Source organism: Ylistrum balloti, unplaced genomic scaffold (assembly GCF_031769215.1).
Source record: "Ylistrum balloti isolate Yb309-2 unplaced genomic scaffold, AGI_CSIRO_Ybal_v1 Utg371250, whole genome shotgun sequence".
NCBI classification, from domain to species: Eukaryota; Metazoa; Mollusca; class Bivalvia; order Pectinida; family Pectinidae; genus Ylistrum; species Ylistrum balloti.
Window position 1 is genome coordinate 211158 of NW_026782676.1, and position 23092 is coordinate 234249.

General features: G+C 35.4%; 1 protein-coding gene across 1 annotated transcript in view; it reads left to right on the top strand.

Moving 5' to 3' along the window:
- Positions 1 to 2163: 2163 nt before the first annotated feature.
- LOC132561647 (glutamate receptor 4-like) overlaps positions 2164 to 23092 on the top strand; it is a gene marked incomplete at its 3' end in the record, with an annotated part of 107255 nt that continues 86326 nt past the window's right edge. Inside the window, exon 1 of the mRNA XM_060226349.1 lies at positions 2164 to 2548. Coding sequence (XP_060082332.1) covers positions 2164 to 2548 — 385 coding nt within the window. The remainder of the gene's footprint in view (positions 2549 to 23092) is intronic.

A 23092-nucleotide genomic window follows, 5' to 3' on the forward strand; every position in this document is an offset into this window, starting at 1 on the left:
CAAAAATCCTAAAAAAAAAAGGTCCAAAAATCAATTGACATTGTACCAGCGACGTGAAAAAAGTAGAAGACGTTCGCATATGAAGCTGTAAAAAGAACTTTAGATATTTATATATATATATAGTTTGAAAATATAGAAACAAATTTTAGGGCAATTAAAACAATTAATATATTTGTCACATGAACTGGATTTCCGGTGTCCCGGAAAATATCCTTTATATTCTACTCGTATGACATAACATCTATTTTTACGAATGTTCAAGGAAAAACTATTAACATTTCTTTTGTTACATCTGCATAGGAAAAACAAAACATATTCAACCATAAAATAAAAAGAATTGAAAATATGTGCTCACTCTTTCACGCTAGATAATATGACGTTACACTTGACCAAACGACGCCATTTTGAATAGGTTGCTTCACGTTGTATTCTACCATTTCATGTTATTATCGGATAGGAATCACTTTCAAAACTGAATCTATATACCAAACAGGAGAAAAACCAGAAAAGTTAATTAGACATATTTGATAGAAAGCTAACTTATTCATCCAACGTTTCACTCTTGTCTTAACAGGAAAATCGGCGAATTTCAATGCAGTGACTAGCAAGCACCGATATGTGTGATCTACAATAGCTATTTCATAGTGATAATGTAAGATTTCTTATATCGTCATCACAAAATAGGTTTTTATCAAATTGATGGATTCCAATATCTCAAAGGCAAAAATCTATCTAAAAATATAACTATGTATATACCCATGCATCAATTACAGCCATGAAAGCCGGGCTGTGTCAGGAGTTAACATAGCTTCGTTTGGGTTTTGTCTGTCTGTCGTCTTATCAGTGAGATAAAATTAGGCTTAATCCCTTTTACCACTCATTGCTATCAATTTCAACCATTTTTCTTTAAATCAGTTATATTAATCGTCCCTGAGAAAATGTATCAGAGTATGGCAAAATGTTGGTTTTATCAACATTATCAGGGTCATCAGATTATGTTCGTGTAGCCAATGACTTTGTATAACAGCGCGCGGAATCTAATTTAGTTGCCACTTTACAATTATGAAATGGAACGTCTGGTACAATTTTGCGCCCTACCTGCATGTCAGCGACATCCGAACTAACACGTATTTCAAAGCCAGTATGGTTGTTTTGTTTTGTACTGTTCAGCATCCTATCAACAGCTATGATCGATTAAACCACGAACTTCCTAAATATGCGAAGGCAAGTGTTTAGTGCATGTGTTTAAGGAAAGTTGCAATATGTCCGTGTAAGCCTCCTTGTTATGCAGAATCAAAGTCAAATTTTTAGTGTAAAATAAATTGCTGCAAGCTCCAAGTTAAAACGAAAGAAACAAACGATATGCAATCAGTATAATTGGCAAGCATAGAGCGCATGTAAGGTATTGTTCGTAGTAAAATATATCAAGTGCTTATCACACACTTCTTGCTGGTATGGAACACAAATAATTAATTATTAGAGAGGATGTTTTTTGCAGAATTCGAGATCTTTCCCAGAAATTAAAATGACAAAATGAAGGCAGCATCAGGGGAAATTAAGAAAGAAGATAGCTTTGTAGGTAGAACAAGATAAAGAATCAGAAAGTAGTCACCCATTTCAGTCATCATTTGGGATCAACAAGTCGTATTATGGTGTCCTTCTTTCGCTGCGAAAGTAGATTGATAATATAGTCTCCTTGTACATGACATAGCATTAGAGATTTTCCGAACACATTGCAGAGCTAAAGGTTTCGTTTGGTACTTTGGTACAAGATGAGGTATCTTCCAAAATTAGCTTTGCTATATTTTTCTTCTTTGTGGTAAACTACTTTTCTACCGGTTTCAAGCTGGTCACACAATCCATCTAGTGCAAGCACTTGTTTGTGTGGGAAAGATCTAAAAAAAAGACGGATGCATTCATTTCAACACCCCCCCCCCCCCCCCGCCTTTCAATTTTTATGTGTAAACGTATTTTACTTTCCTAGGCAATACCCGCACTGGGGGAGATCCCCAAGGGCTACAAATTCTAACATTCACGTTCACTAGAATGTTGTACAAATTATTTCAGATAGCCCGCATCGACAAAATGTCCGCGAATAACGCGTTCAATCTATACGTGTATTGTATGAGTAAGGGTTAGGGGACTGCCAGTTGCGTTATTAACATGGACAGCCAAAGATGTCCGCGATGTAAGAAACGTGATGAAAATGAAGAATTTCACGTGAAACGAAATCGTCGGAGTTATTCAGCAGAGTTAAAATTGAGAGTTGTAGATTATGCGGAGGAAAATAGCAATAGGGAAGCTGGTAGAATTTTTAAGGTCGATGAAAAATCGGTAAGACAGTGGCGACAGAAAAAAGATGAAATTTCTGCACTTCCTCCAGCCAAAAAAGCAAAACGAACTGGCAAAACATCGTGGCCTGCATTGGAATCCGAATTACTGAGATGGATTAATTCTCAAAACGGAAGTGGTCGTTCGGTTTCAATTGACTTGATAAGATTCAAAGCAGAATCGCTGGCAATTAAAATGGGATTTAAAAACTTTAAAGGTGGTGTTGGCTGGTGTTTCAGATTTATGAAACGAAACAATTTGTCTTTTCAAAATCTTACTGCAATTCGCTAGAATAACTATGAACACGATGAAAAAGAACTTTCACAAAAATCGTGGTGTGGGAAATATGGATTCGTATTACATCTATCAGGAATGACGGTGATATCCTTTTTGAAATATTGAAAGTAGACAGAACCGATCAGAAAATATATTTACAGTCTTTTTATTATCTTGAGGAGGGGCAGTAAAACTAGATTCAAGAATCTCAAATGCGTAAGAGGCACAAAGGTCAAGTATTTACGCGAAACAGAAACCAATAATGGACAGAAGTGACTGCCCAGAAACAGGAACATGAAAACAAAATTTGAACTCGAACTTACGTTTTCAAGATATTTTGTATATTAACCGGAGGCCTCACGAAAATGAAATGATCATCATGAGTTTCAGAGTGTTTAAGGTAAGCCTGATGTTGTTTATATTGTTGTTAGTTCTAGTAACAGCTAATGTTAGCAACTAACGAACGCCCTGTTAATCAGTGGGAAGTGAGTACATATGTGGTATGTGTATATTGGCGGATGTGATATGTTCTTGTAAACCTTTATGTGAAAGTGGTCAAATAACTCGTGTATCCATCAACAAAAAGATCAAGAAGTCATTGGTTGAAGTTAAGCATACGGTAATAAAATATCGTTGATGTTTACCTCCAACACTCGTTAATTACTATACCGATACATAAGATAACTATAAAGATATAGAACAGCAGCATTTTTTTTTTATTTCCGTGGTGTCGTTGATTCGTGAACATAACTTCAGCACCTAACAACAGCGCCGTGCACTGGGGACATGCATCAGTTGTCATGCATGTCTTTTCGACCGGATACTCAGCTGAAAACAAACCAAGTGGTCTTTTGCGGAGTTCATAAACATATGGGGATCTCTAGAAATACCGTAGCAAATCGTGCTGCAAATTCAGCTTCGTCATTCTTACCATTTTTCAAAAACTTTTCAACCTTTAATTCATGTGTTATGACTTCCGGCGGATAAACAATCTTTGCTGACGGAAAACAATATACAAAATATAGTTGTATAAATGTATTTCCGGTTACAAAGATACATGGGAACAGGATTGTAGTTTCCACTCTGCGATATTCTTATGCATTAGTGTCGTTTAGAGATGATCAATTATATGGTATTCTCGATTGATCACCTGTATTTGATCTGACCGGTTTTATCCTAGTAAGAGAGTATGCTATTTAAAAGAGGCAGGTCTGTATCTGCAATGCTGTTCCGTTTATTGTTCTTTCATTTTTTTCTGGCTTGGTCTTAAATGAATTTATCATACCATGATGTTTGTCAGCAGGGTTAGATGTCAAGGAATTGCGTGGACTGCCGCCAGAAAGCAATTTGCAAGACTGTATTTTGTGTTATTGATGCTTCAGTCGCTAGCCAGAACTTCCTTCGTGATGATGACACAAGCGTACGATAGAGAATCTCACTGTCAATAACAGCTTTTGTTTGTATTTGCCATCGTGAGTTTTACTTTGAATCTGAGCAGGTCTAATTGGAGAGGTGTCTCCTTTTTATCCACATGTTTGAGAATGAGACAAATTACGGCAGATAATTCGATAATTCTTTAAACAAGATCATTATGGTAATAGCTTTTGCAACAATAGACACGCGTGATTTTGTTTCAGATACAGCATTAAGGACCTATTCGTATGAACAAAGTGTCAGACAATTTGTTTTCTTTAAGTAAATCCCTATTTCACAGAATGTGTAGAGATCAGTAGATCACAGTAAAAGCTGAAAATGATGATTGCAAATGTTTATATGAGACAGACTTAAAAATCATTAAACAAATATTATTTTCATACTAAAACTTCATAATTTAATTTAAAGCCGACAGTGGCAATCTATTTTCTATCGGACTGTTAGAAATGAGCACGAGATGATGCTGGTTTAGAAATGTCATTTTCATGTCTTTCAATATATTGCATTATTGTTGCTGAATATTGTGTTCAATGGCTACATCCGCCGGTTTTAGGCTACAAAACAAAATTATGAGTTCCATTTTAATTAAATCAAGAGCAGTGATTCAGATCCCGATCAACTAATATTTATAAAATGGACGATTCTTGAGATTTGATATATTCTGACAAATTGTGAATAATTGAGAGAATCCTTTCGTTATACATTGTTCGTCTGTCCCATGTTCATATCAGTTCCACCAATACATCATAAAAACAAGCGACGGTTTTAAATTATTCAGCGACGTAAAATTATCGGTATCACGTGTTGCCCATTTTGATCGTCAAGAGTGGAGCGAGCTGCAAATGTTTTGAAATACGGTATTCAGGATTCAAATTAGTATAAACCTATGATCTACGCATAGGGGGCGGAGGGAATATTTTGTTCTGTTCAGATAATGTCATTTCGGACACAACACTAAACTGAAGAGAGGTGAACGTGATATTTTGACGGAGTGGTTAAATGTTGAAAATAACATCCGAAAGATGACGTTTATGTTTATCGTGTATTCATAGCTGACACATTTGGATAACTTTGATATTACCTTTGTGCGATAACAAAGGATTCAATTATTAAACTAGATTATTGAAAACAGCAAGAAAACACCAACATGTCAATAAAATCATATAATTAGGACCCATTTATCAGCCAAATAACACGAAGAGTCATGCGGATTTAACTCATTGTCATTAAATATTATCAAACACCAGAGAAAAAAAATACCCAAATACTTCGATAAGTATTTTCATAAATAGTAACATAATTTCTTGTTTGGGTTATACGTTATGACAACAGCCATGGTCACTGCTGCCCGGTGATGGTGCCGTTGACGCAACCTTTTGTAGCGTCATCACACTGAAACTGCATAATCTGAACAAGGTAGCATGACGAAGAAGTCACAAACCTCACTGTTCACTTAAAGCCGAACATCAATAAGAATAATTACCCTTTTAACAATACCAATTTAACGACTTTTACAAAGGGAATGCCACACCCACTGTAACGTTCCAAACGAATGGTATAGAAATATTTCAAGAAACATTACATTGATCGCGACCGATTTCAAGTCTTCTCTTGCGCCTGATGGGCTTCAGCAATTTAGGTCCTTGACATCATTGACGAGTCATAGGGGGAAGAAACAGTTGTTTTAAGTGGTTTGATCCGCTGGTTTGCTCTTCTATTTGTAATTGTATAACGAAAGGTGTTATTCGCTTGTGTGTATTTTGTACCACCATTGATATAGCATACAACCAATAGATACACAACACTTTTCTTTTTATTCTCTAAATTTCTAGACTTAATATATACTGTTTTTTTTCTTTATGACTGTCGAAAACAATCGGTTTAACACATTTCGTCATGGCTGGAGATCATAAACTGCATTGTTTTAAACTATTAGCTTTGACAAAACAGTCGTTTGTATTACAAAACTCTAGGCTTTAAAAGACATATAATGAACCCGAATACCTTTCTGCTCTTCATACACTATCATTTCCAATGTCATTCGAATCGAGCTAATAGCTTTTTCGGAGATTGATGTACACTTGGGGATATCACAAAATGAAATTCTGTCTGCAACACTTGAATATGCCGCGATTAACCTCCCACCTATATTCTATAAGTGTACGTTGGAATGTTGCAGTTTTTGTTAAAAAATATATATTCAAACATGTTTTTCCGTGTTGTTATCATATCCCATAATTAGGATCTCAGACTGTATATGGTGATATGGTGATATTGGGTATTACTTGAATTCACTGAAACACTGATCGTAAACATTCTGATGTGTTCTTTTGTCGAATACTAAGAGGCTATTCACGCGTTTTTTCAATCGAAATGGCTTTATAGTTCAGTCCACAATAACAAATAGGAAAAGGGATTTGGGTTAAACTTAAGAATCATGCGAGTTCAAATTGAAAGCGGGTTGTAGTGGTAGTTAGTTTTCATATAATAGATATAAGACCTTTCGAATGTTTTAAGTAGACTGCGAATAACACCTTTATCAAAAATAATTACCCTAGTTGTGAAGAGTCAAACATTGAACACAACGCTTGGACCGCTCAAATATCCTAAGTCATTTCCAATATATATGTTGAGTGTTTTGAGGCACTAAGAATTTGTAAGACTCTATATTAAAACGTTGTGTTGTTTTTGCAGTTGATTATACAATATCATACATCAAAAGAAAATTAAAACTTTACTATAGAAAGAAAAAAGAACGGAAAGAAAACACTCAGTATGTTCCCTTAATTTACATGTCAAATGTGATAGTATCAATCTTACAAAGAGACAGCGAGCTAAAGCAGTTCATGATAGCAGGGTTTATTTCTTGATATTGCTTATCCCAGCTAATAATACAAAACTGAAATAGTTTTGTATTTGATAATTGTTTTTTTAATCAAAATGCAAGTTTCTTATGAAGATTCGGTGATTGAATGTTCACATGTCAAGTCTCATCAATTAAACATATCTATTAACCAAAATGATTCACTCTTTGAAATTAGATTTTTGTTTTTTTCTCATTTTAAGAAATATCTTCTTATAAAACAAATTTTAAAGTTATTTACTTAAACCATTCAATGACAACAGAAATATATTCACCTGTATATGTCTAAGGTTTACAGCATTAACTAAAGCTGAAAAGTAGAAAGGAAATCGACTGTTGTACGTGATTGAGTCTCCATGATTACCATGCTCAATTAATTCAAGATCACACTGACGCTTTAAGCATTAAAAACACCTGAAAGAAATCGTGGTCATTAAAACGCTTCAGGCGGAGACCAAATGACAGTTCTGGAATTTCGGGATGAAATAACAATTTTTTCAAAACTGCTTTTTTTTTCGAATCACATTTTCTATTCGTTTAGCAGTATTACCGTTATAGCAGAATCAGCCAGGACTTGAGTTAAATTACATGTGGCATACCATACTAATTATCGATATTGTAATGCTTTAGGTTGAAAGATCATATCTTGTCGGCGAAACGTCGTCATTTATGTCCACAATATCGGTGTCGTTTTTGCTGTCATTCATCTTAAACGCACCTAATCTTACTGGTTAGCTAATATATTCCGGCTTTTTCATCTCTTTGAATTTACATGTGCATTTGGTTTTATAGTCTCAGTATTTATTCATTGACATAATACTGACCTTTAACTTAAGATATGATATGCGTCAAATCCAGTTCGTTTGATTTTATGTTTTAGGAAATTCGTGTTTGACGAGTTTCCTAATACATGTGTCCCTTTCTTGTATTTTTTGGTTCTAAATGACTAATTCTTGATGTGTAGTATAATGCAAAATAAAAATCAAGCTTTAATGTTTCTTGAGAATTATAAAAGACCAAAAATACTACGAATAATAAAAAAAGTTTAAAAAAATGGAATCGTTGGTCAATTCCTTTTAACTGTGTTATATGTAGATACTGCCCATCAACGAAAGTCACTGATACTAGGAGCATTTCAATCATTTTAGCTGTCACATGATCACAAGAACATCAGCACATAAAATAGCACAATGGTCTATGTAAAAGAATTAATGTATCAGAAACAGAGAAACGTATCGCTCAATTTCCAAAACAAGTATGTTGATGTTAATTTTCATTTTTATGGAAGTGATGACTTCAACGTCGACTCCGATCTGTAACTTTGTAGGACTTTATTGATCGTAGGCATTACCAGGGTGTGGACAAGCATTTCAACATATCAATTATATATGAAGAATTGGACAGATCAACACCTACTGAAACGATAGCGGCTCGTATCTCTGATCAATATTTTATATGTAGTGGGAAATTTACAGAAACATAAGAACATAAAAACCAAGGGTCTGCAGCAGTAATATTGTGAGTCATACACATACTCGGTTATATATTGTTTAACGTCCTATTAAGAGCAAATGTCGGTACATTCATCAATAACGATAATATATTCTTTAATATATGTTCTTATATTATCAATAATATTATTTGTAAAATAATTTTATGATTGATTGGTCAACGATTAGAATGTATGTTTAAGTCTTTTTTTACTTAACAAAATTTACGTTGAATATATATTCATTTTATCGCTCAAGGACCGATGGATAAAAAACAAATCAATATCTGCTTTCACAATCATTCATCATAACAGCATTGCGAGTTAATATCAGCCAACTAATATGTAGAGAGATTATATGCGGTGATGGAAAACGCAGTTTATTCAAATTCTACCTATAAGGCGCATGCGTCGTCTGGAGCTAAAATTAATAATCTGACATGAAAGTGACAAAACAAACTGACAGAACGATGTGGAGGAAATCCTTTGACCATCGGTATGGTGAATCGCAGATATTGACTAACGGCACAGTTCCATGACTGAATGTCGCCTACAGTCATTCTTTGAAGTGAAACTTCCGACCAGCAGTTGCAAATAACATGTCATGCGTGTTAATGGCCTTTTACATTGTTGATTTTGTTTGTATGAGTAAAGGTGATGTATATATATATATATATATACAAAATAAAATACAGGTATGGAAATGAATAATGCATTAGTCTCATCGTGGGGGACGGGGTCAATCCGGCCTAGTCGGAGATAAGTCTATTTTTCCACCTACATATACACTCTAATATGCTATTCATAAAGTGATAACTATGTTGCTGAAAATCCTTACAAAATCAATATTTGGATGAAGAAACTGATAATAACAGTGATAATTTTATGATTTGATTCGCTTTAGAAACATCTCAAACATCTTTTAAAATAATCTAAAAAAGCAATTATTACCATAAGGGAATCATCTCTTTTATTTAGAAAATTAGTGATTTCACATGACCCTGGACATGAGGCCGCAAACGGGGTCACAAAGTGCACCAAATTTAAACAATATTTGATTAAATGTGATCAAATATGATATAATGGACCTAAGCAGGTAGGCATCAGTGTCAATATTCTGCACGTTACTGTGTGATCCTACCTTTGGGAGGAAGATGAGAAAGCCTAGGAATTGCAGAGGGTTCATCCAGTCAGTGACATGATCTTGCTGTGCGACATGATATGTAAGTGCAGATTTATTGATCTGGTAATCTTCAGATCTGATAATTTCCATTCCTTCTTGGGTTTCCTTGTCTACCTGTGGTCGATAAACTGTACCGAGACTTCCCCCTAAATCAATACACATTGTTTAAAATCAAATAAGAAAAGTAAAACAAATTGCAGACAACTGCTCAAGTCGAACCCAAATTTAATATGTTGCGTTTCGGCATTAGAATCTCACCAACTTTCTGATATACTCACATTGACATTACTCTGTTTGAAACCTTTTCAAACCCCGAACCTTTTAAGATAAGCATTAAAAAAACAAGCAGGGCTTAAGAATTCTACATTTGCCCCCCTTTGCATGCTTCCTGAGAGACGAACTTAGGATCTGATTGTTTTTCTTTCTCAAGGATCATGTTTTCCCCTAATTTACATTTATGCTAGAGTTTGCCCCTTGAGGAAGGCTTACTTCGTCTTCTGTTCCTGGCCGAGACATACTAGAGTCTGAAAATTATTGTATGCTTTACGCTCAGCATTGTGGTAGTATAACGACTAGCTTGCCCGTTGTCGGTTTAATGTGATAGTATCTGCTCTCGGCAGTTTTTATCAATGTGGTAGTCCCATAAAATTGGCATCAGTTCCGCACTATCACAAGCAGGCTTACACGAATATATCTCAGCATTTCGAAAACATTCGTCATATAAACTCAAACCGCATACATAGGGTAGTCATACTTAAATGACCTAAGCTGTTGATAGGATGTTAAATATGAACCCAAACCAAGTCGAAAACTTAAGCAAAATTACTTTCCTCTTTCTTTTCAGTTTACCATTGGGATAGTCCAGAGATATGTACATACACTGCTCTAAAATATTTTCTTAGCTGATTGGTCTCTTCGAAAAGCTTGACAATCGGTTGGATATGATAGTTCTGGTCAACTGTGCAGTTGGTACTATTTCCAGTGGATTTGATTTCGATATATCAGCTGTAGATAAAGATTGATCAAAATAAAGAACCGTTCAAACATATTCTACCTGGAATAGAAATCTCAGAGGGTGTTTGTTTACATGGACAACAGTTCATAGACTTGAGCGGAATTTCATAACTATGATATTTTCGTTATTGCGTAACAGCCTCTGACACTCAAGGAAGTGCCAGGTTTTTTAAGCTTGAGTTCTTGGAGAAAAAACTACCAACATGCGGTCAGTACCTTTTGAATGTCCCAGATAGGTCCCTAACCCGCGACCCAGAGATTTATGTCTGGATAAGAATATTGTAGGACGCATTAACCACTTGGTCAATGCGGCGATGTATTATACCACACTGTAACGACGTGTATCTCTGCCGAATTAAGCAACTATACGGTATATTATTCTGTTTACAAGATAATTATCACAGTTTCAAATGTACCTGTAGATCAGGTGTCAGTTATCTTATTTCTGGTCTGTATGCAATGCAACAGGTCACACAGCGTAGCTATTTTACCATAAAATGCGCATCTACCGAGAATATTCTCATTAGAAATATTAATTACGAAGATAAAATGTTTAAAAAAAACAACATTATCCTCTAACTATTTATCATATCCCAGCAGCACCATTTTATAGAAAATAAATTTAAACTTGTTCTCATATTCAGTTTGAACAAAAATTGATTATGTCAACCCTTACCGTTTGTTACAGATACTAGCATTTAGTTAGTGCTACCAATCTTAAAGTGACATTTAAAAAATATTATATTATTATGTCACAGCAACAGTCTTGACCATATGAAGACGGGAAGTAAAACGGAGGAAAATTAACTACAGAAATAAAAGGGGAAAAAAAAAGATTCGAGAGAAAAAATGAAAATCAGAAGTGTTCCAATGCGTTCAGCGCAGCAAATATCTCTGGTCTCGCCTATGTTTCTGTAGTAGCAAACTCGAGAGGGAATAATTCGCTCTCAGGGATCGGAAAGTTTTGACCGCCTCGTGATTCTGCAGACCATATCCTTGGACTCTCTGATGTTCCCGGAAAGGGGTTGGGGAAACTGCCCCGACCTGTATAAAGTACCCAACAGCTAGTCGTCTCTGACGAAATGAGTAAATTACAGCACACATTAATGATTGAAGTCGAAAGGAGTTAAGGATTATGGGGGTTGAAGAGACCTTTAAGGAAGATATCAAGAACTTTCGCATATAACAAAAACGAAAATAACGCCCTTACAAACTGATTTGTTAATACTACAACAGTCCTTTTTCGATTCCGTTAAAGTGTATTGCTTAATAATAAATTGCATGTAAAATTGCTCGTAAGATGCGACATGAATGTCAAATACATAACAAGTGTTAAAATCTGCAATTAGAAATTTCAGTTAATGTGTTTCACATTGAAACTGATCAGAATACCAGTGCATTATCTCCTCAAATTTCCCACAAAACCCCATATCAGTTCGCCTTAATTCTGCTATGTAAGGTCTCGAGAGTGTTCAAGCACAATATCAGATACTGTATAGAATTTGTATGACCACATAGTATGCCCTAAGTGTATATAGTGTTTTATGATTTAGTGTGTTTTGCGAACTTTTTCCTTAATGCTTAGTAAGTATTGTCTGTTTTTTTTTTTTTTTTTTTCAACAACTCGGGGGAGATTATCCAAAGTGTTAGGTATGTCATATGCTTATGCTGTTGTTCTTTAGGCTAACTTTTGACAGTTATATATGCTATGCATATTGGTTATGATTCGAATCGTATTTTTAAGAAAGTTCAAATGTCACTTTTTCATGCAAATATCAACAAAACCGAGGAGAAAAACGTCACGTCAATATCACGAGGTCATAATGAACGATTTTATACTTCCTCCGATTTATGGTGAAGGCTGCTTGTAACTAATCCAGTGTCAAAACAGTATCTCGATCTGTATGAGGATGGATTAAGAAATACTATAGTGCATTCAATGCGATAGCGATTATTCACTTGATTCATTTAACGTCTCTCCACATTGATTGAGCCATTTGATACATACATACATACATACATACATACATACATACATACATACATACATACATACATACATACATACATACATACATTCCTACATACATACATACAAACATACATACATACATACATACATAAATAACACACATTACACATACATACATACATACACACACACACACACACACACACACACACACACACACACACACACACACACACACACACACACACACACACACATACACATACATACATACATACATACATACATACATACATACATACATACATACATACATACATACATACATGTTATGGTTGAGGAACTTTCGACAGGAAGGTCGTTTCCCATTTCAAGAAGGATTTGATCGGGAGATTTGTGGTCCTCGCAACAGCTTAAGTCGTATAGATTCGTCGTTTATTGCAAGTATAGCTACTTCAGGATGCTTTTATGATGCAGTCACACCATTCCTAAGGAGATGATTATTTAAACTAAACGTCAATCGGACTATCGATTCGGGAGACTTTCATCTCGGACAGATTACAGAATAGAACAAGCGTCTCACTTCGGGGGACAATCCAAAGGCACACAGCAATGAAACGTCAAGAGCAATCTTAGGAAGAAAATAGTACAAGAAGACAAAAGTAGAACCTGTCTATGTGGAATCATGCAGTGGAAACATTGTACAACCTGGAGTTAAATCTAGTACGCAGTATTATGTACAACATGTTGTATATACCCACCTTAAATCTTGTTACAAGTGTTTTTACTTTTTTTTCATTAAAAATTATTACTTTCCATTTGAACGTTAGCTCGTGGAATAAAACATTGATCGCGAAAGCGTTTTACAGACTTGTCTCTCATGCATGTCAGTGTAATACAATAATGCCGAGAAATCTATGCGCCATCACGAACGGACAATTGTCACTCAGTGGCCTGCTTCGTAGGTCACAAATTGCTTTATTATACGAATTTGTTCTCCGGATGTTATTAAAGCCGATAGCGAAATCAGTCACCTACTGTGTTATTTGATACATCAGTAAATAATTAAGAATATGGTACTGCACAAGTTTATTTTTGTTCGAGTGATAAAAAAAGTTTTGAGAGAATACTAATGCAAGTTTTATAGCAGACAACGTGGCGCGTTCCTGGATCTATATTTGAACATAAGTAACTTTTTGATCTTTTTTAATTGTTTTCAAGTCATAATTTGTTCTAGTGATTGCTTAACATTTGCAAAGTATGCGGGTTCTCGAGCAATATGTACAACACCCTGGTCGGGTGGTGCTGTGGTAACGCACTCGCCTTTCACCTAGCCGTCCGGGTTCGTTTCCCGGGATGGATGTGAAAAGGTGTGGGGTCACCTGCCCGACCACGTGGGTTTTCCCCGGGTACTCCGGTTTCCTCCCACACTAAGACCCCTCGCGCGCTTCCATCCAAGCCAACAAGAGTGATTGATATAAGTTGGAAAAACGCAATTGTTGTAAAATAAATAAAGTTTATCATTATTATATTACCAATATGTTCTTGTCTCAGGGGTCAATATATGGCCATATAACCTACTAATATGGGAAATTATTTTATTTAGATTTGGTTGTAATAATGCAGAGGACACTAAGGTCAATCAAAATATATTTCAATATATTTGATAATTATTGGACGTCATATATAAATATGTTGCTTCATCACAATAACTGTCAAATACATGTATGTTGCCTCGCCACATTGTCGCGTTTTTACGAATCTTGCTTGCCTTTGAAACATATTATCTCAAGAATGACCACCCTGAGGACTTATGCACTTGACGAGAATGCCTCTGCGATAACAGAACTACAATCGAAATCTGTATTTCCTATCCTTAAGGTAATGAAATGTTTGCAAACGAACAATAGCGACATCTAATAAAAAATGCATGTTGGCGTTTGAAATAAATATCTATTCCATCAAATATCTGGCTCAGCTCATCCTTATACCACATTCATGAAACTTGAGAGGTATTCGACAGTAAATAAGATCATTAACGTACCGTAGAAACGGAAACTGATTTTAGAACAGAATACAACGAGGACGCTTATATTCGGATGATGTGTTTGAGCCAGGTTGTCGTCAAGAGCTGACTAGGCCGTACATTACCCTGAGAGGACACTGTTGCCCGTCGACATGTGTTTGGTTTAGAATTTTGTCTATAAATCCTGTGGTATGTTTATTATGTTACAATCCTGTTTTGATGGTCGCTGAAAGGTTCCATTAGCAGAAAACATAAAACTTGATTCATTTCAAACAGAATTTGTCAATTTGGAATTGGAGACGTGTAGATCAATGAAACACAATTTCCGTATAAAAGCAATGCCTGGCACAAGAGTATGGGTTACGTATTGGATGTAGATTTCTCGTGTCAAATCTGTAATGCTCACTCCAGTAGTCGACTTGTACACGTGGTCATATTTTGATTCATGTCACGGCCTTTGATCTTCGTTTATATACCCATATGGTCACTAAAGTGTATATTAGTGGTCAAAGTCTGGTCTGTACGTCACCATAACAAAGATATATCAATATAATTTCTACGTAAATGTAAATTCCAAATATGTTCATTCACATGTCACTTACAGCAAAACCGTTTCTTTTGTTGTCGTCATTATTATTCCATTTGTTGTAATGCCACATAATTAAATCTATAGGTCATCCGCACTTCGGATTTTCCTCGGTCGACTCGTAAGCTTCATAATTTAGGCTGCCAGCATCACTGACGATTCCTAGAAGGACGAAACAGTCGTATGATTCAGTTTGATTCATTGTTTGGCTGTATAGTGTTTTACTCTGAATTTGTACCAAAAGGTACCGTTCACTTTTGTCTTTTGTACAATCGTCACACCAGTGAAAATATTGTGAAGGATGGATAACCTCTTCCCTAGTTAATCCATCGCGATCCGTTTTACTGCCACAGCAATGGTTATACAAGAGCTGGGAAACTATCTAGTTGACCTAGTTGGACATGGTTTTGTCTTTGTACTGTTTAACGTCCTATTTATATATGTAAATCTGGTTCCTTTTGTTCAATGTTTGTTTAGACTTTACTAAATGTTGAAGTGAAAATTGTCAAATGGATATAAACTTAGTATCATACATTCTTTATTACTTATAAATTTGTTAAGTCATAATAATATTTCTGGGTGTCAATTTTGCTTCGAAAATTCTTGGTTTCTCAGTGACAACAGTGATTATTCCATTTGTTGGTCGATATGTTACGAAAAAACGATGAAATAACTTTTCTTGGCCAGAGAATCATTTTTAAGGATAATTAATTTTGCTCGGCTTGTAAATCGTAAGATAACTGTACACTCGAAGTCGGCGTGGCGCTAAAAATTACATCATCATGCCTTATTTGGTCCGAATATATTCTATCAAAATTGGGGCGTCTTATATTCCTAACATTAATCTAATATATTGGTGTATGAGCGTGCACTTCCACTAGACTTGAGACTTGGGCACGCTGCAGCCTGTAGAGCTCTGTGAAGTATTGCTGCTTAGAACTTCTTTGCGAGAAATGTTCGAATTCAGCCTTTTGATTAGTTATGCATCATTTCACACAATGAGTGCCTAAGCGTGAATTGTCTGTTATTCACAAACATGATTGATCGAATTTCAAAGCTTTGTTAAACTTGGGAAGATTTGAGGGTATTACAATTATGAGATTCTAATACAGAATAGCTGCGCCATATTTTTTGTGCTCGTCAATTCTTGCTAAGATTTCATCATTTTTTGATAATCTTTTATAAAATCAATTTTGCAATTGCCATTTATATATACATGTCTTGCATTTTCTGGCGTCCGTGAGAATACGTTGTGTTGGATATGTATTGAGATAATGATGCAATGTACTACAAATTCATCGATAATATTATAAATGTGGTGCAGCGTTTCCGCTCTATCATCTGATAGGTGCTCGATTTTCTATCAAATATTTAATACACGAGCGCCATTAGCCAAACATCGTTTTGATAAAACCCATTAAATTTATAATGCAGTCGTCATCCATTCACGTCCTGACATGAATTCATATTACCTTACAATATATAATTATCGTTAAAACAACCACAATGTTGGTTGATATTTAGAAGGCATAATGCGACAGGATGTGCTTAATTGAATTATCGAGAGAATTTTTTTTTTCAAACGGGCGGTACCAGGACACTCCAGGACACGCAAAAGACCTTTCTTATCTTTTTACAGAATGCATCATATTATATAATGTATAGTATTTTAGATGTTGATATCTCTGTAGATACCCGTCCACAGATAATCATCATGGTTGTTGCGACGATGTTAAACCATAAACAAACTACAGTCAAACGCCTATACGAAGAAGGAAATCGGTATTTGTATCTTCATATACTCTTAATCATGAAGTACCGGCGTGTATCTAAATGGCTTTTAGGTTTAGTGACTAAATGTATTATGATGAAATAGACACGGCAAATCACTCATAATGGTCGAATTGATCTTGTTATTTATACTGAAATACCTTACAAAGTTTAAAATATTACAAGAATAAAAGACATAGCTTTATTTTATCGTATAAAAGACACAAAAATGTTTAGCATATCAATATAAAAATTACCAGTGAGATACAGTAGACCGAAACAATGAATTAGATGTCAAGAGATATATGTGTTTGAAGACTAGGAGCGACTAAGGAAGATCCAAAAATATCGACAGAAAAGCTTCAGATGGAAAGGTGCACTCGCTCCAAAATTCAAGAAATTTTATAATCTCGATAATAATCTTTAAAATGTCAAGTGCACGGTTTTATTCTAATCCGAGCTGCTATTCCAATGGATAAAAATGCAGTTTGTTGGTTAGAGCATCCTTAGGGCTAAAAAGTCTACCTCCATCAATATTCAAATGGATTGATTCACAAGTGAATAACAACGTTTATACAGATATAAGGGTTTGATAGTGTAGAAATATTTGTAAGGCATTTTACATCGCCCCACCAGCCATGTCCATGGGTGATGTCGTCACTTACATTTTCATAGTGTAATCAGAGTTGAATGTCAAAATCTTGACACTTCCTTGATCAATTTTTCCAATATCTGGCTTACCATTCCTTATTGGTATCTCATCTAAGTTGAACGTCAAACAGAAAACGGCATGTCTCATGAACGAGAGAGAAACAAACACCGTTTTCGCTTGGGCAAATGCGCAATACGAAGTCAATAACAGTTACTTGCCAAGTGACGTATGAGGAAAGTAAAAAACTCAATGCAAAGAAGAAGAAAATAAGTATAGGTACCAAATCAAATTGCCTCTTACGATCGTACAATTGGGACAGCAGGCACAATCTGCACTATCACAAGGAGACTTATACGGACATATCGCAACCTCCAAAAGTACACGTGCTCAACGCATGCACTCTTCTCAAATGTATAGAGATATCGTCCAGTAAACGGCCATATCGAAAGTAAAATACTGCAGGCTATGACTCGATACCATCATACATTTTAGGGTTCTAATTCTTATGTGCGTAGCTGAAAAATATACTATGAAATCATATCCAAAGACCATTTTACAAAATATTATAAAAAGTAGAAATCAGCGAGATATAACTCTTTGTATACAAATGTCTCTTTTACACAACAATACGACAACTTTGAATGTCATCTAAAATATCATGGTTTATTTATTTCAGATTTGACAGGAGTCGAGGGGGAACCGGAAGTGCTGTCAACTAATTAGCCGCGGGAAAGTAGTAAGCAATCGTTGATGACTGCTTCCAAGAAATAAAAACACTTACCTGTGGATTCGGCATGTTTCTTAGAAATGGCAAAGCCTGTTGAAAGTATATTATATAACTATTCAGACTCATTAATACAAGACTTTATATTTGTGTGTATGTGTGTGTTTTGTAAAAAAAAAAATATTAATATACCATCCTAAAAAGCAGGTCTTGCATGGTAGCAAAGTCCCCCCCACACCACCGTAACCCACTCCCCCCTCCCCTCCCACCCCACTCCACCCTCCCCTCTTTCTCTAACACACTCCTTTTGCTATGGGCGGTATATTGTTCAATTATAGAGGAAACCTGATGTGCTAATGTGACAATCTATTGTGCAGTTTTCACTGCGAACTCGTTTGAAGATAAACGTCAAGCAGAGAGCAATCAGTACCAATTGGTATTGATTTGTGTCCCTGTAAGTCACAGAACAAATCCCAAAATGTTCCTCGTTTACAATCAATCCTAACGCTTAAAATTAGGTTTTATCAAGTGCAGTGTTAGGAAGAAAATAGATGTAACGTAAGATACGAACAGACGAAAAATAAAAATCAGTCGGCATCATGCGATTAACTCAGGGGTGACAGTTTTGGCTGTACAAGATGCTTTGATGTACATGAGATATCTGAAGCAATAATAGATGAAAGCAATTCTATTAGTAATAATTTCGAACAGAGTGGTTTATAGAAGGTGATGGTATTCTATTATTGTCAGTAAAATGTTGAACTCGGCACTTTGTTATCAAAATGTATATTGATAGACAATGCGGAGGTATATAGACCAAAACCTTGAATAATGAATAATCATTTGTTATCATCAAAGATGTCGAACATTATTTTTTCCCTTTGTATGTTGTATGAAATGCCTACCTCAATGTTATGCGTGCCCAAATGTTACAACACCATGTTTCAAATGATTCAGGTTGATTACGATTATAGAAAAACTGTACGGTCCTCCCAAATATCACATCAGAAAAAAATACTATTTTCTAGTGTGATATGACGTTGGCCGTGTTTGTTGAATTACTTACTAATATTGGCCAATATCATATACCTATACAGTCGATTTACAATCGACATATGCTTCAATGTAAAACAACATAAATTACAGTAATTAACTTATGCATTTAATCCATGTAGGCGTTTCACCAACATGGAATATACCTTCGTTGGTTTTTGTTGTTTAAGGAGTGACACTCTCAACCGAGAGGCCTAATTAAAAAGTCAGTATTCTGTCAGTTACTTGTTGTATCATTTTCTATCTCTGAATCGTTCTACTTATATATATCTCTCGAGTATCAAATACACAAACACGCCGCAGAACTTATCGGAATGTTGACAATTCAATTAGCCAACTTTAGGATGAGGCAAGAGTCGATTAAGAACTTGTAAGAAAGATTTGAAAGTCACATGGGAAATTGTTGTGGGAGAGAATGTGAGAAAATATCTTAAACTATTGTTCTCCTTATAAGTGCTTGGAAAGAAAAATGTGATTCGACATGGTGGTCGGGAATAACGAACGTAGGAATACTGGTATGTTTAGTGTATAATAGCGACACACATGTACACATCAGCTCTTTCCATTGTGTTATTGCAGTTTCTGTAATACATACCTTTATATAGTGTTATGCGTATAAGTAGGTTAAATGACATGGCTGCCACTTATGTGTGATAGCGTGGAGTTAAGTTGTACTTTGTCGGTAGGCCCTTTGCCCAACAGTCCATTTAGATCAGTCCAATGACTTCTTGACATAACATTAGTAAGGCACTTAAGTTCATGTGGTTGTTTCGATATAATCCTCTCGACATGTTCCCATTACGAAGCAAAACATAAGACCAAGCTTGGTAGTCGAGTGTAAAAAAGCATTGTCCCTAGAGGTCGTAAAATCTATTAAATTAGGGCAAAATATATACCACTACAGTTGAGCTATGGAAAGCTCCAACGGATGACATGGAACAAAGATGAAAGCTAGAGTGACGTTAAGATGAATATCTTCATTGACACTTGTTATTAAGTTGCATGTTCAAAACAAGTAATATTGTTTTGCGTAGAAATATCTTAGTCGTCTACAAAACATATATGGCAAAGAAACGATTTGAAGATTTAAGAATCGTGACCTATCCACATATTAACATATACTTATTTTCAAAAGTAAAACTCAAGTAATGCTGTATAATGGAATTATAGACCCGTCTATCAAACACAAAGTGTTTGCAGTTAATCAAGGACGCTATCATTTTAAATATATCTCCTTGTGATAATTGCATTGACATTACAGAAATACATTAGCTGTGATAGGGGTCGACCGGGCGTCAACACCGGAACGTGGCCTTCATTGAAATTAGATGAAATTCGTCTCCACAGACAATTTATTTCTCAAGTGATATGTAAACCTTTAATGTAATAAGGGGTCTGAGGAGATTAAAGTTTTTGTAGGTATATTTATGTCTAGGTTTAGTAAATATTTTCTTGTTCTCAGTTCAGTATCCTGATATGGGCATAGGTTAACATATCCTTAGGTTTCATCCAATTTCATCAAAACAAGCAGCAATTTTACCTCGGGTTGGAAAATTTCAGAAAGGATCTCAGAGGAGGTTTTCGCGATAACACTTTTCGGTCATCTTATTCTCTTACCACGGACAGGGATATCCACAGTTTTTACCGTTGTGAGATTTTTCTATCTCACCCTAGGGTTGAGACAAGCTACAGGCGCTCCTTGCGCGTTCTCAACAATAATGTGACGTCACTATCTTGACCCGGAAGTGGAACTTGACATGTAAATGACGTCATTGTAAAATAACGATTTAATCATTTGTGTTGATTTTGTGTATAAATTGAAGTCATCTCATCCATACTTTCACATTAAAATTGTTTTGTTTATCATTAATATTATGCCTTTTTATGTTTTACTGTACCATTAATGGGAATTATATTTTGTGCGGGATATCACAGTTAAGCGTGACGCGGTTGAGACGGCCTCGTCACTATATTCATACGTTGTCTACGAGTTTTTTGTTTACAAACATTCTATTTCGTATTTTACAATCAACGGGGGGACAGGGTAATAGAAAAATAATCATTCACCCCTTTTGGGATGAGACAGGGGGATCTCAACCCGAGGGGGATTATTAAGTTGTCAAACACAAGCCTCGTGTTTGACAACTTAATAATCCCCCTCGGGTTGAGATCCACCTGTCTCACCCCAAAGGGGGTGAAAGATTCTATTATTCTTATATCAAGGAGTTATCAAAAGTTAACGTCCTATCACAATCACATCGGTTAACGATAAAGCTCTTGGCAACGTGTTATAGTTAATCACAATGTTTGTTGCTTTCAAACGGCATCAATATGTGTGTAATCTTTTCGCGGATCGGAACCCGAAAACCACTGATCGGTCAACATTCTGTCAAAACATGGGAAAAAACAAACCATTCAGCTTAGGGAGGGTTGTTCATTGAGAGACAGCTATATCTCTTTTAAACCCGTAGGCAGATTTTACTGATATATGGCCAACTCAAAAACGAACTGAAAATCGGAAAGTTTTAAAAATATTTCGTGAAAGCTGATCAATAACGACTGTCTAAATACAAGTTAGATTTCATTAAGATATTTGTTTTCTTGTCAATTGCACATTTGTCCCATCTTTTTATTTTTCAATCAAACGACAAAGAAGTTTCCAAAACCTTGCTTTAGGAAAATTTTTAATTGTTCAGTACAAATTACTTTCATGTCCAAGTCAGAATAGATGAATTGATTTTAAAACTTATTCATTGCTAGAATGAACAAAACCAGAATTAAAATTTGACCACTTTTAGACATTTCCAGATAAAACAGACTGACTGGTTTATCTTGGCAAGCATGCATTAACTTTCAACGCATTCTACATTACTCAAACGATTGCTTCAAGATTCTAATCAGTGTTGAAACATTGTCCGTCGTGTCGGTTTTTTTTTTTTTTTTTTTTTTGAAGGGACCGTAATTGCTCTATGGAAACAAGCAGATGTAGGACAGCTTTTAAATGAGTAACATTGGTTTTCTTTGTAAAATTCAAATTCACGAAGAAACATATTGACAGGTTCATATATCGGACACCAAATATAGAAAACTGGGGTTTTTATCTCTAATAAATTAAAAAGAACTTGTGTTTTTTATTTGTCAACCACATAATGACGAAACACTTTAAGATATTCTCTTTGTTTTTGACTGAATATGCCAGTATGGAAGTCGGCCGCAGTCAACAAAACAATTTGAACATCATTTAGATATAATGGGAATATAAGCGACTGTGAGCCAATACGCAATTAAGGAAATAACGACAATTGAGTATTAAACGAGACTTCCGGTATCCAGACAGGCTCGCGTCTACTCCCGGAAATTCACGAAGCCATAAACAAAACACCTGTTCACTGTTTGCAACGTGTCTTAACGATCTTATCTGAAGACATTTGTTTCCAGTCAGATCTGTGAAAAACGGGCTAAAGCTTATACTGTTCACGTCTTTGCGTCGACAGACTTTATTTCCTTTCTGAACATAGAAAGCAGTTAACGAAAACAAGGACATTAATACTATTCAAAAGACCAAACTACATAGTTTTGTTATCTCAACCTTTTTTTTAGTGTACATTATTCTCTTTACATCATTTACTTTCCTAGCTGTATCATTTTAACACGGAAAAATAGATTAATACTTCGAATTGCAATAGTTTTCACATATGCTAGATAGGTTCTCAATACAA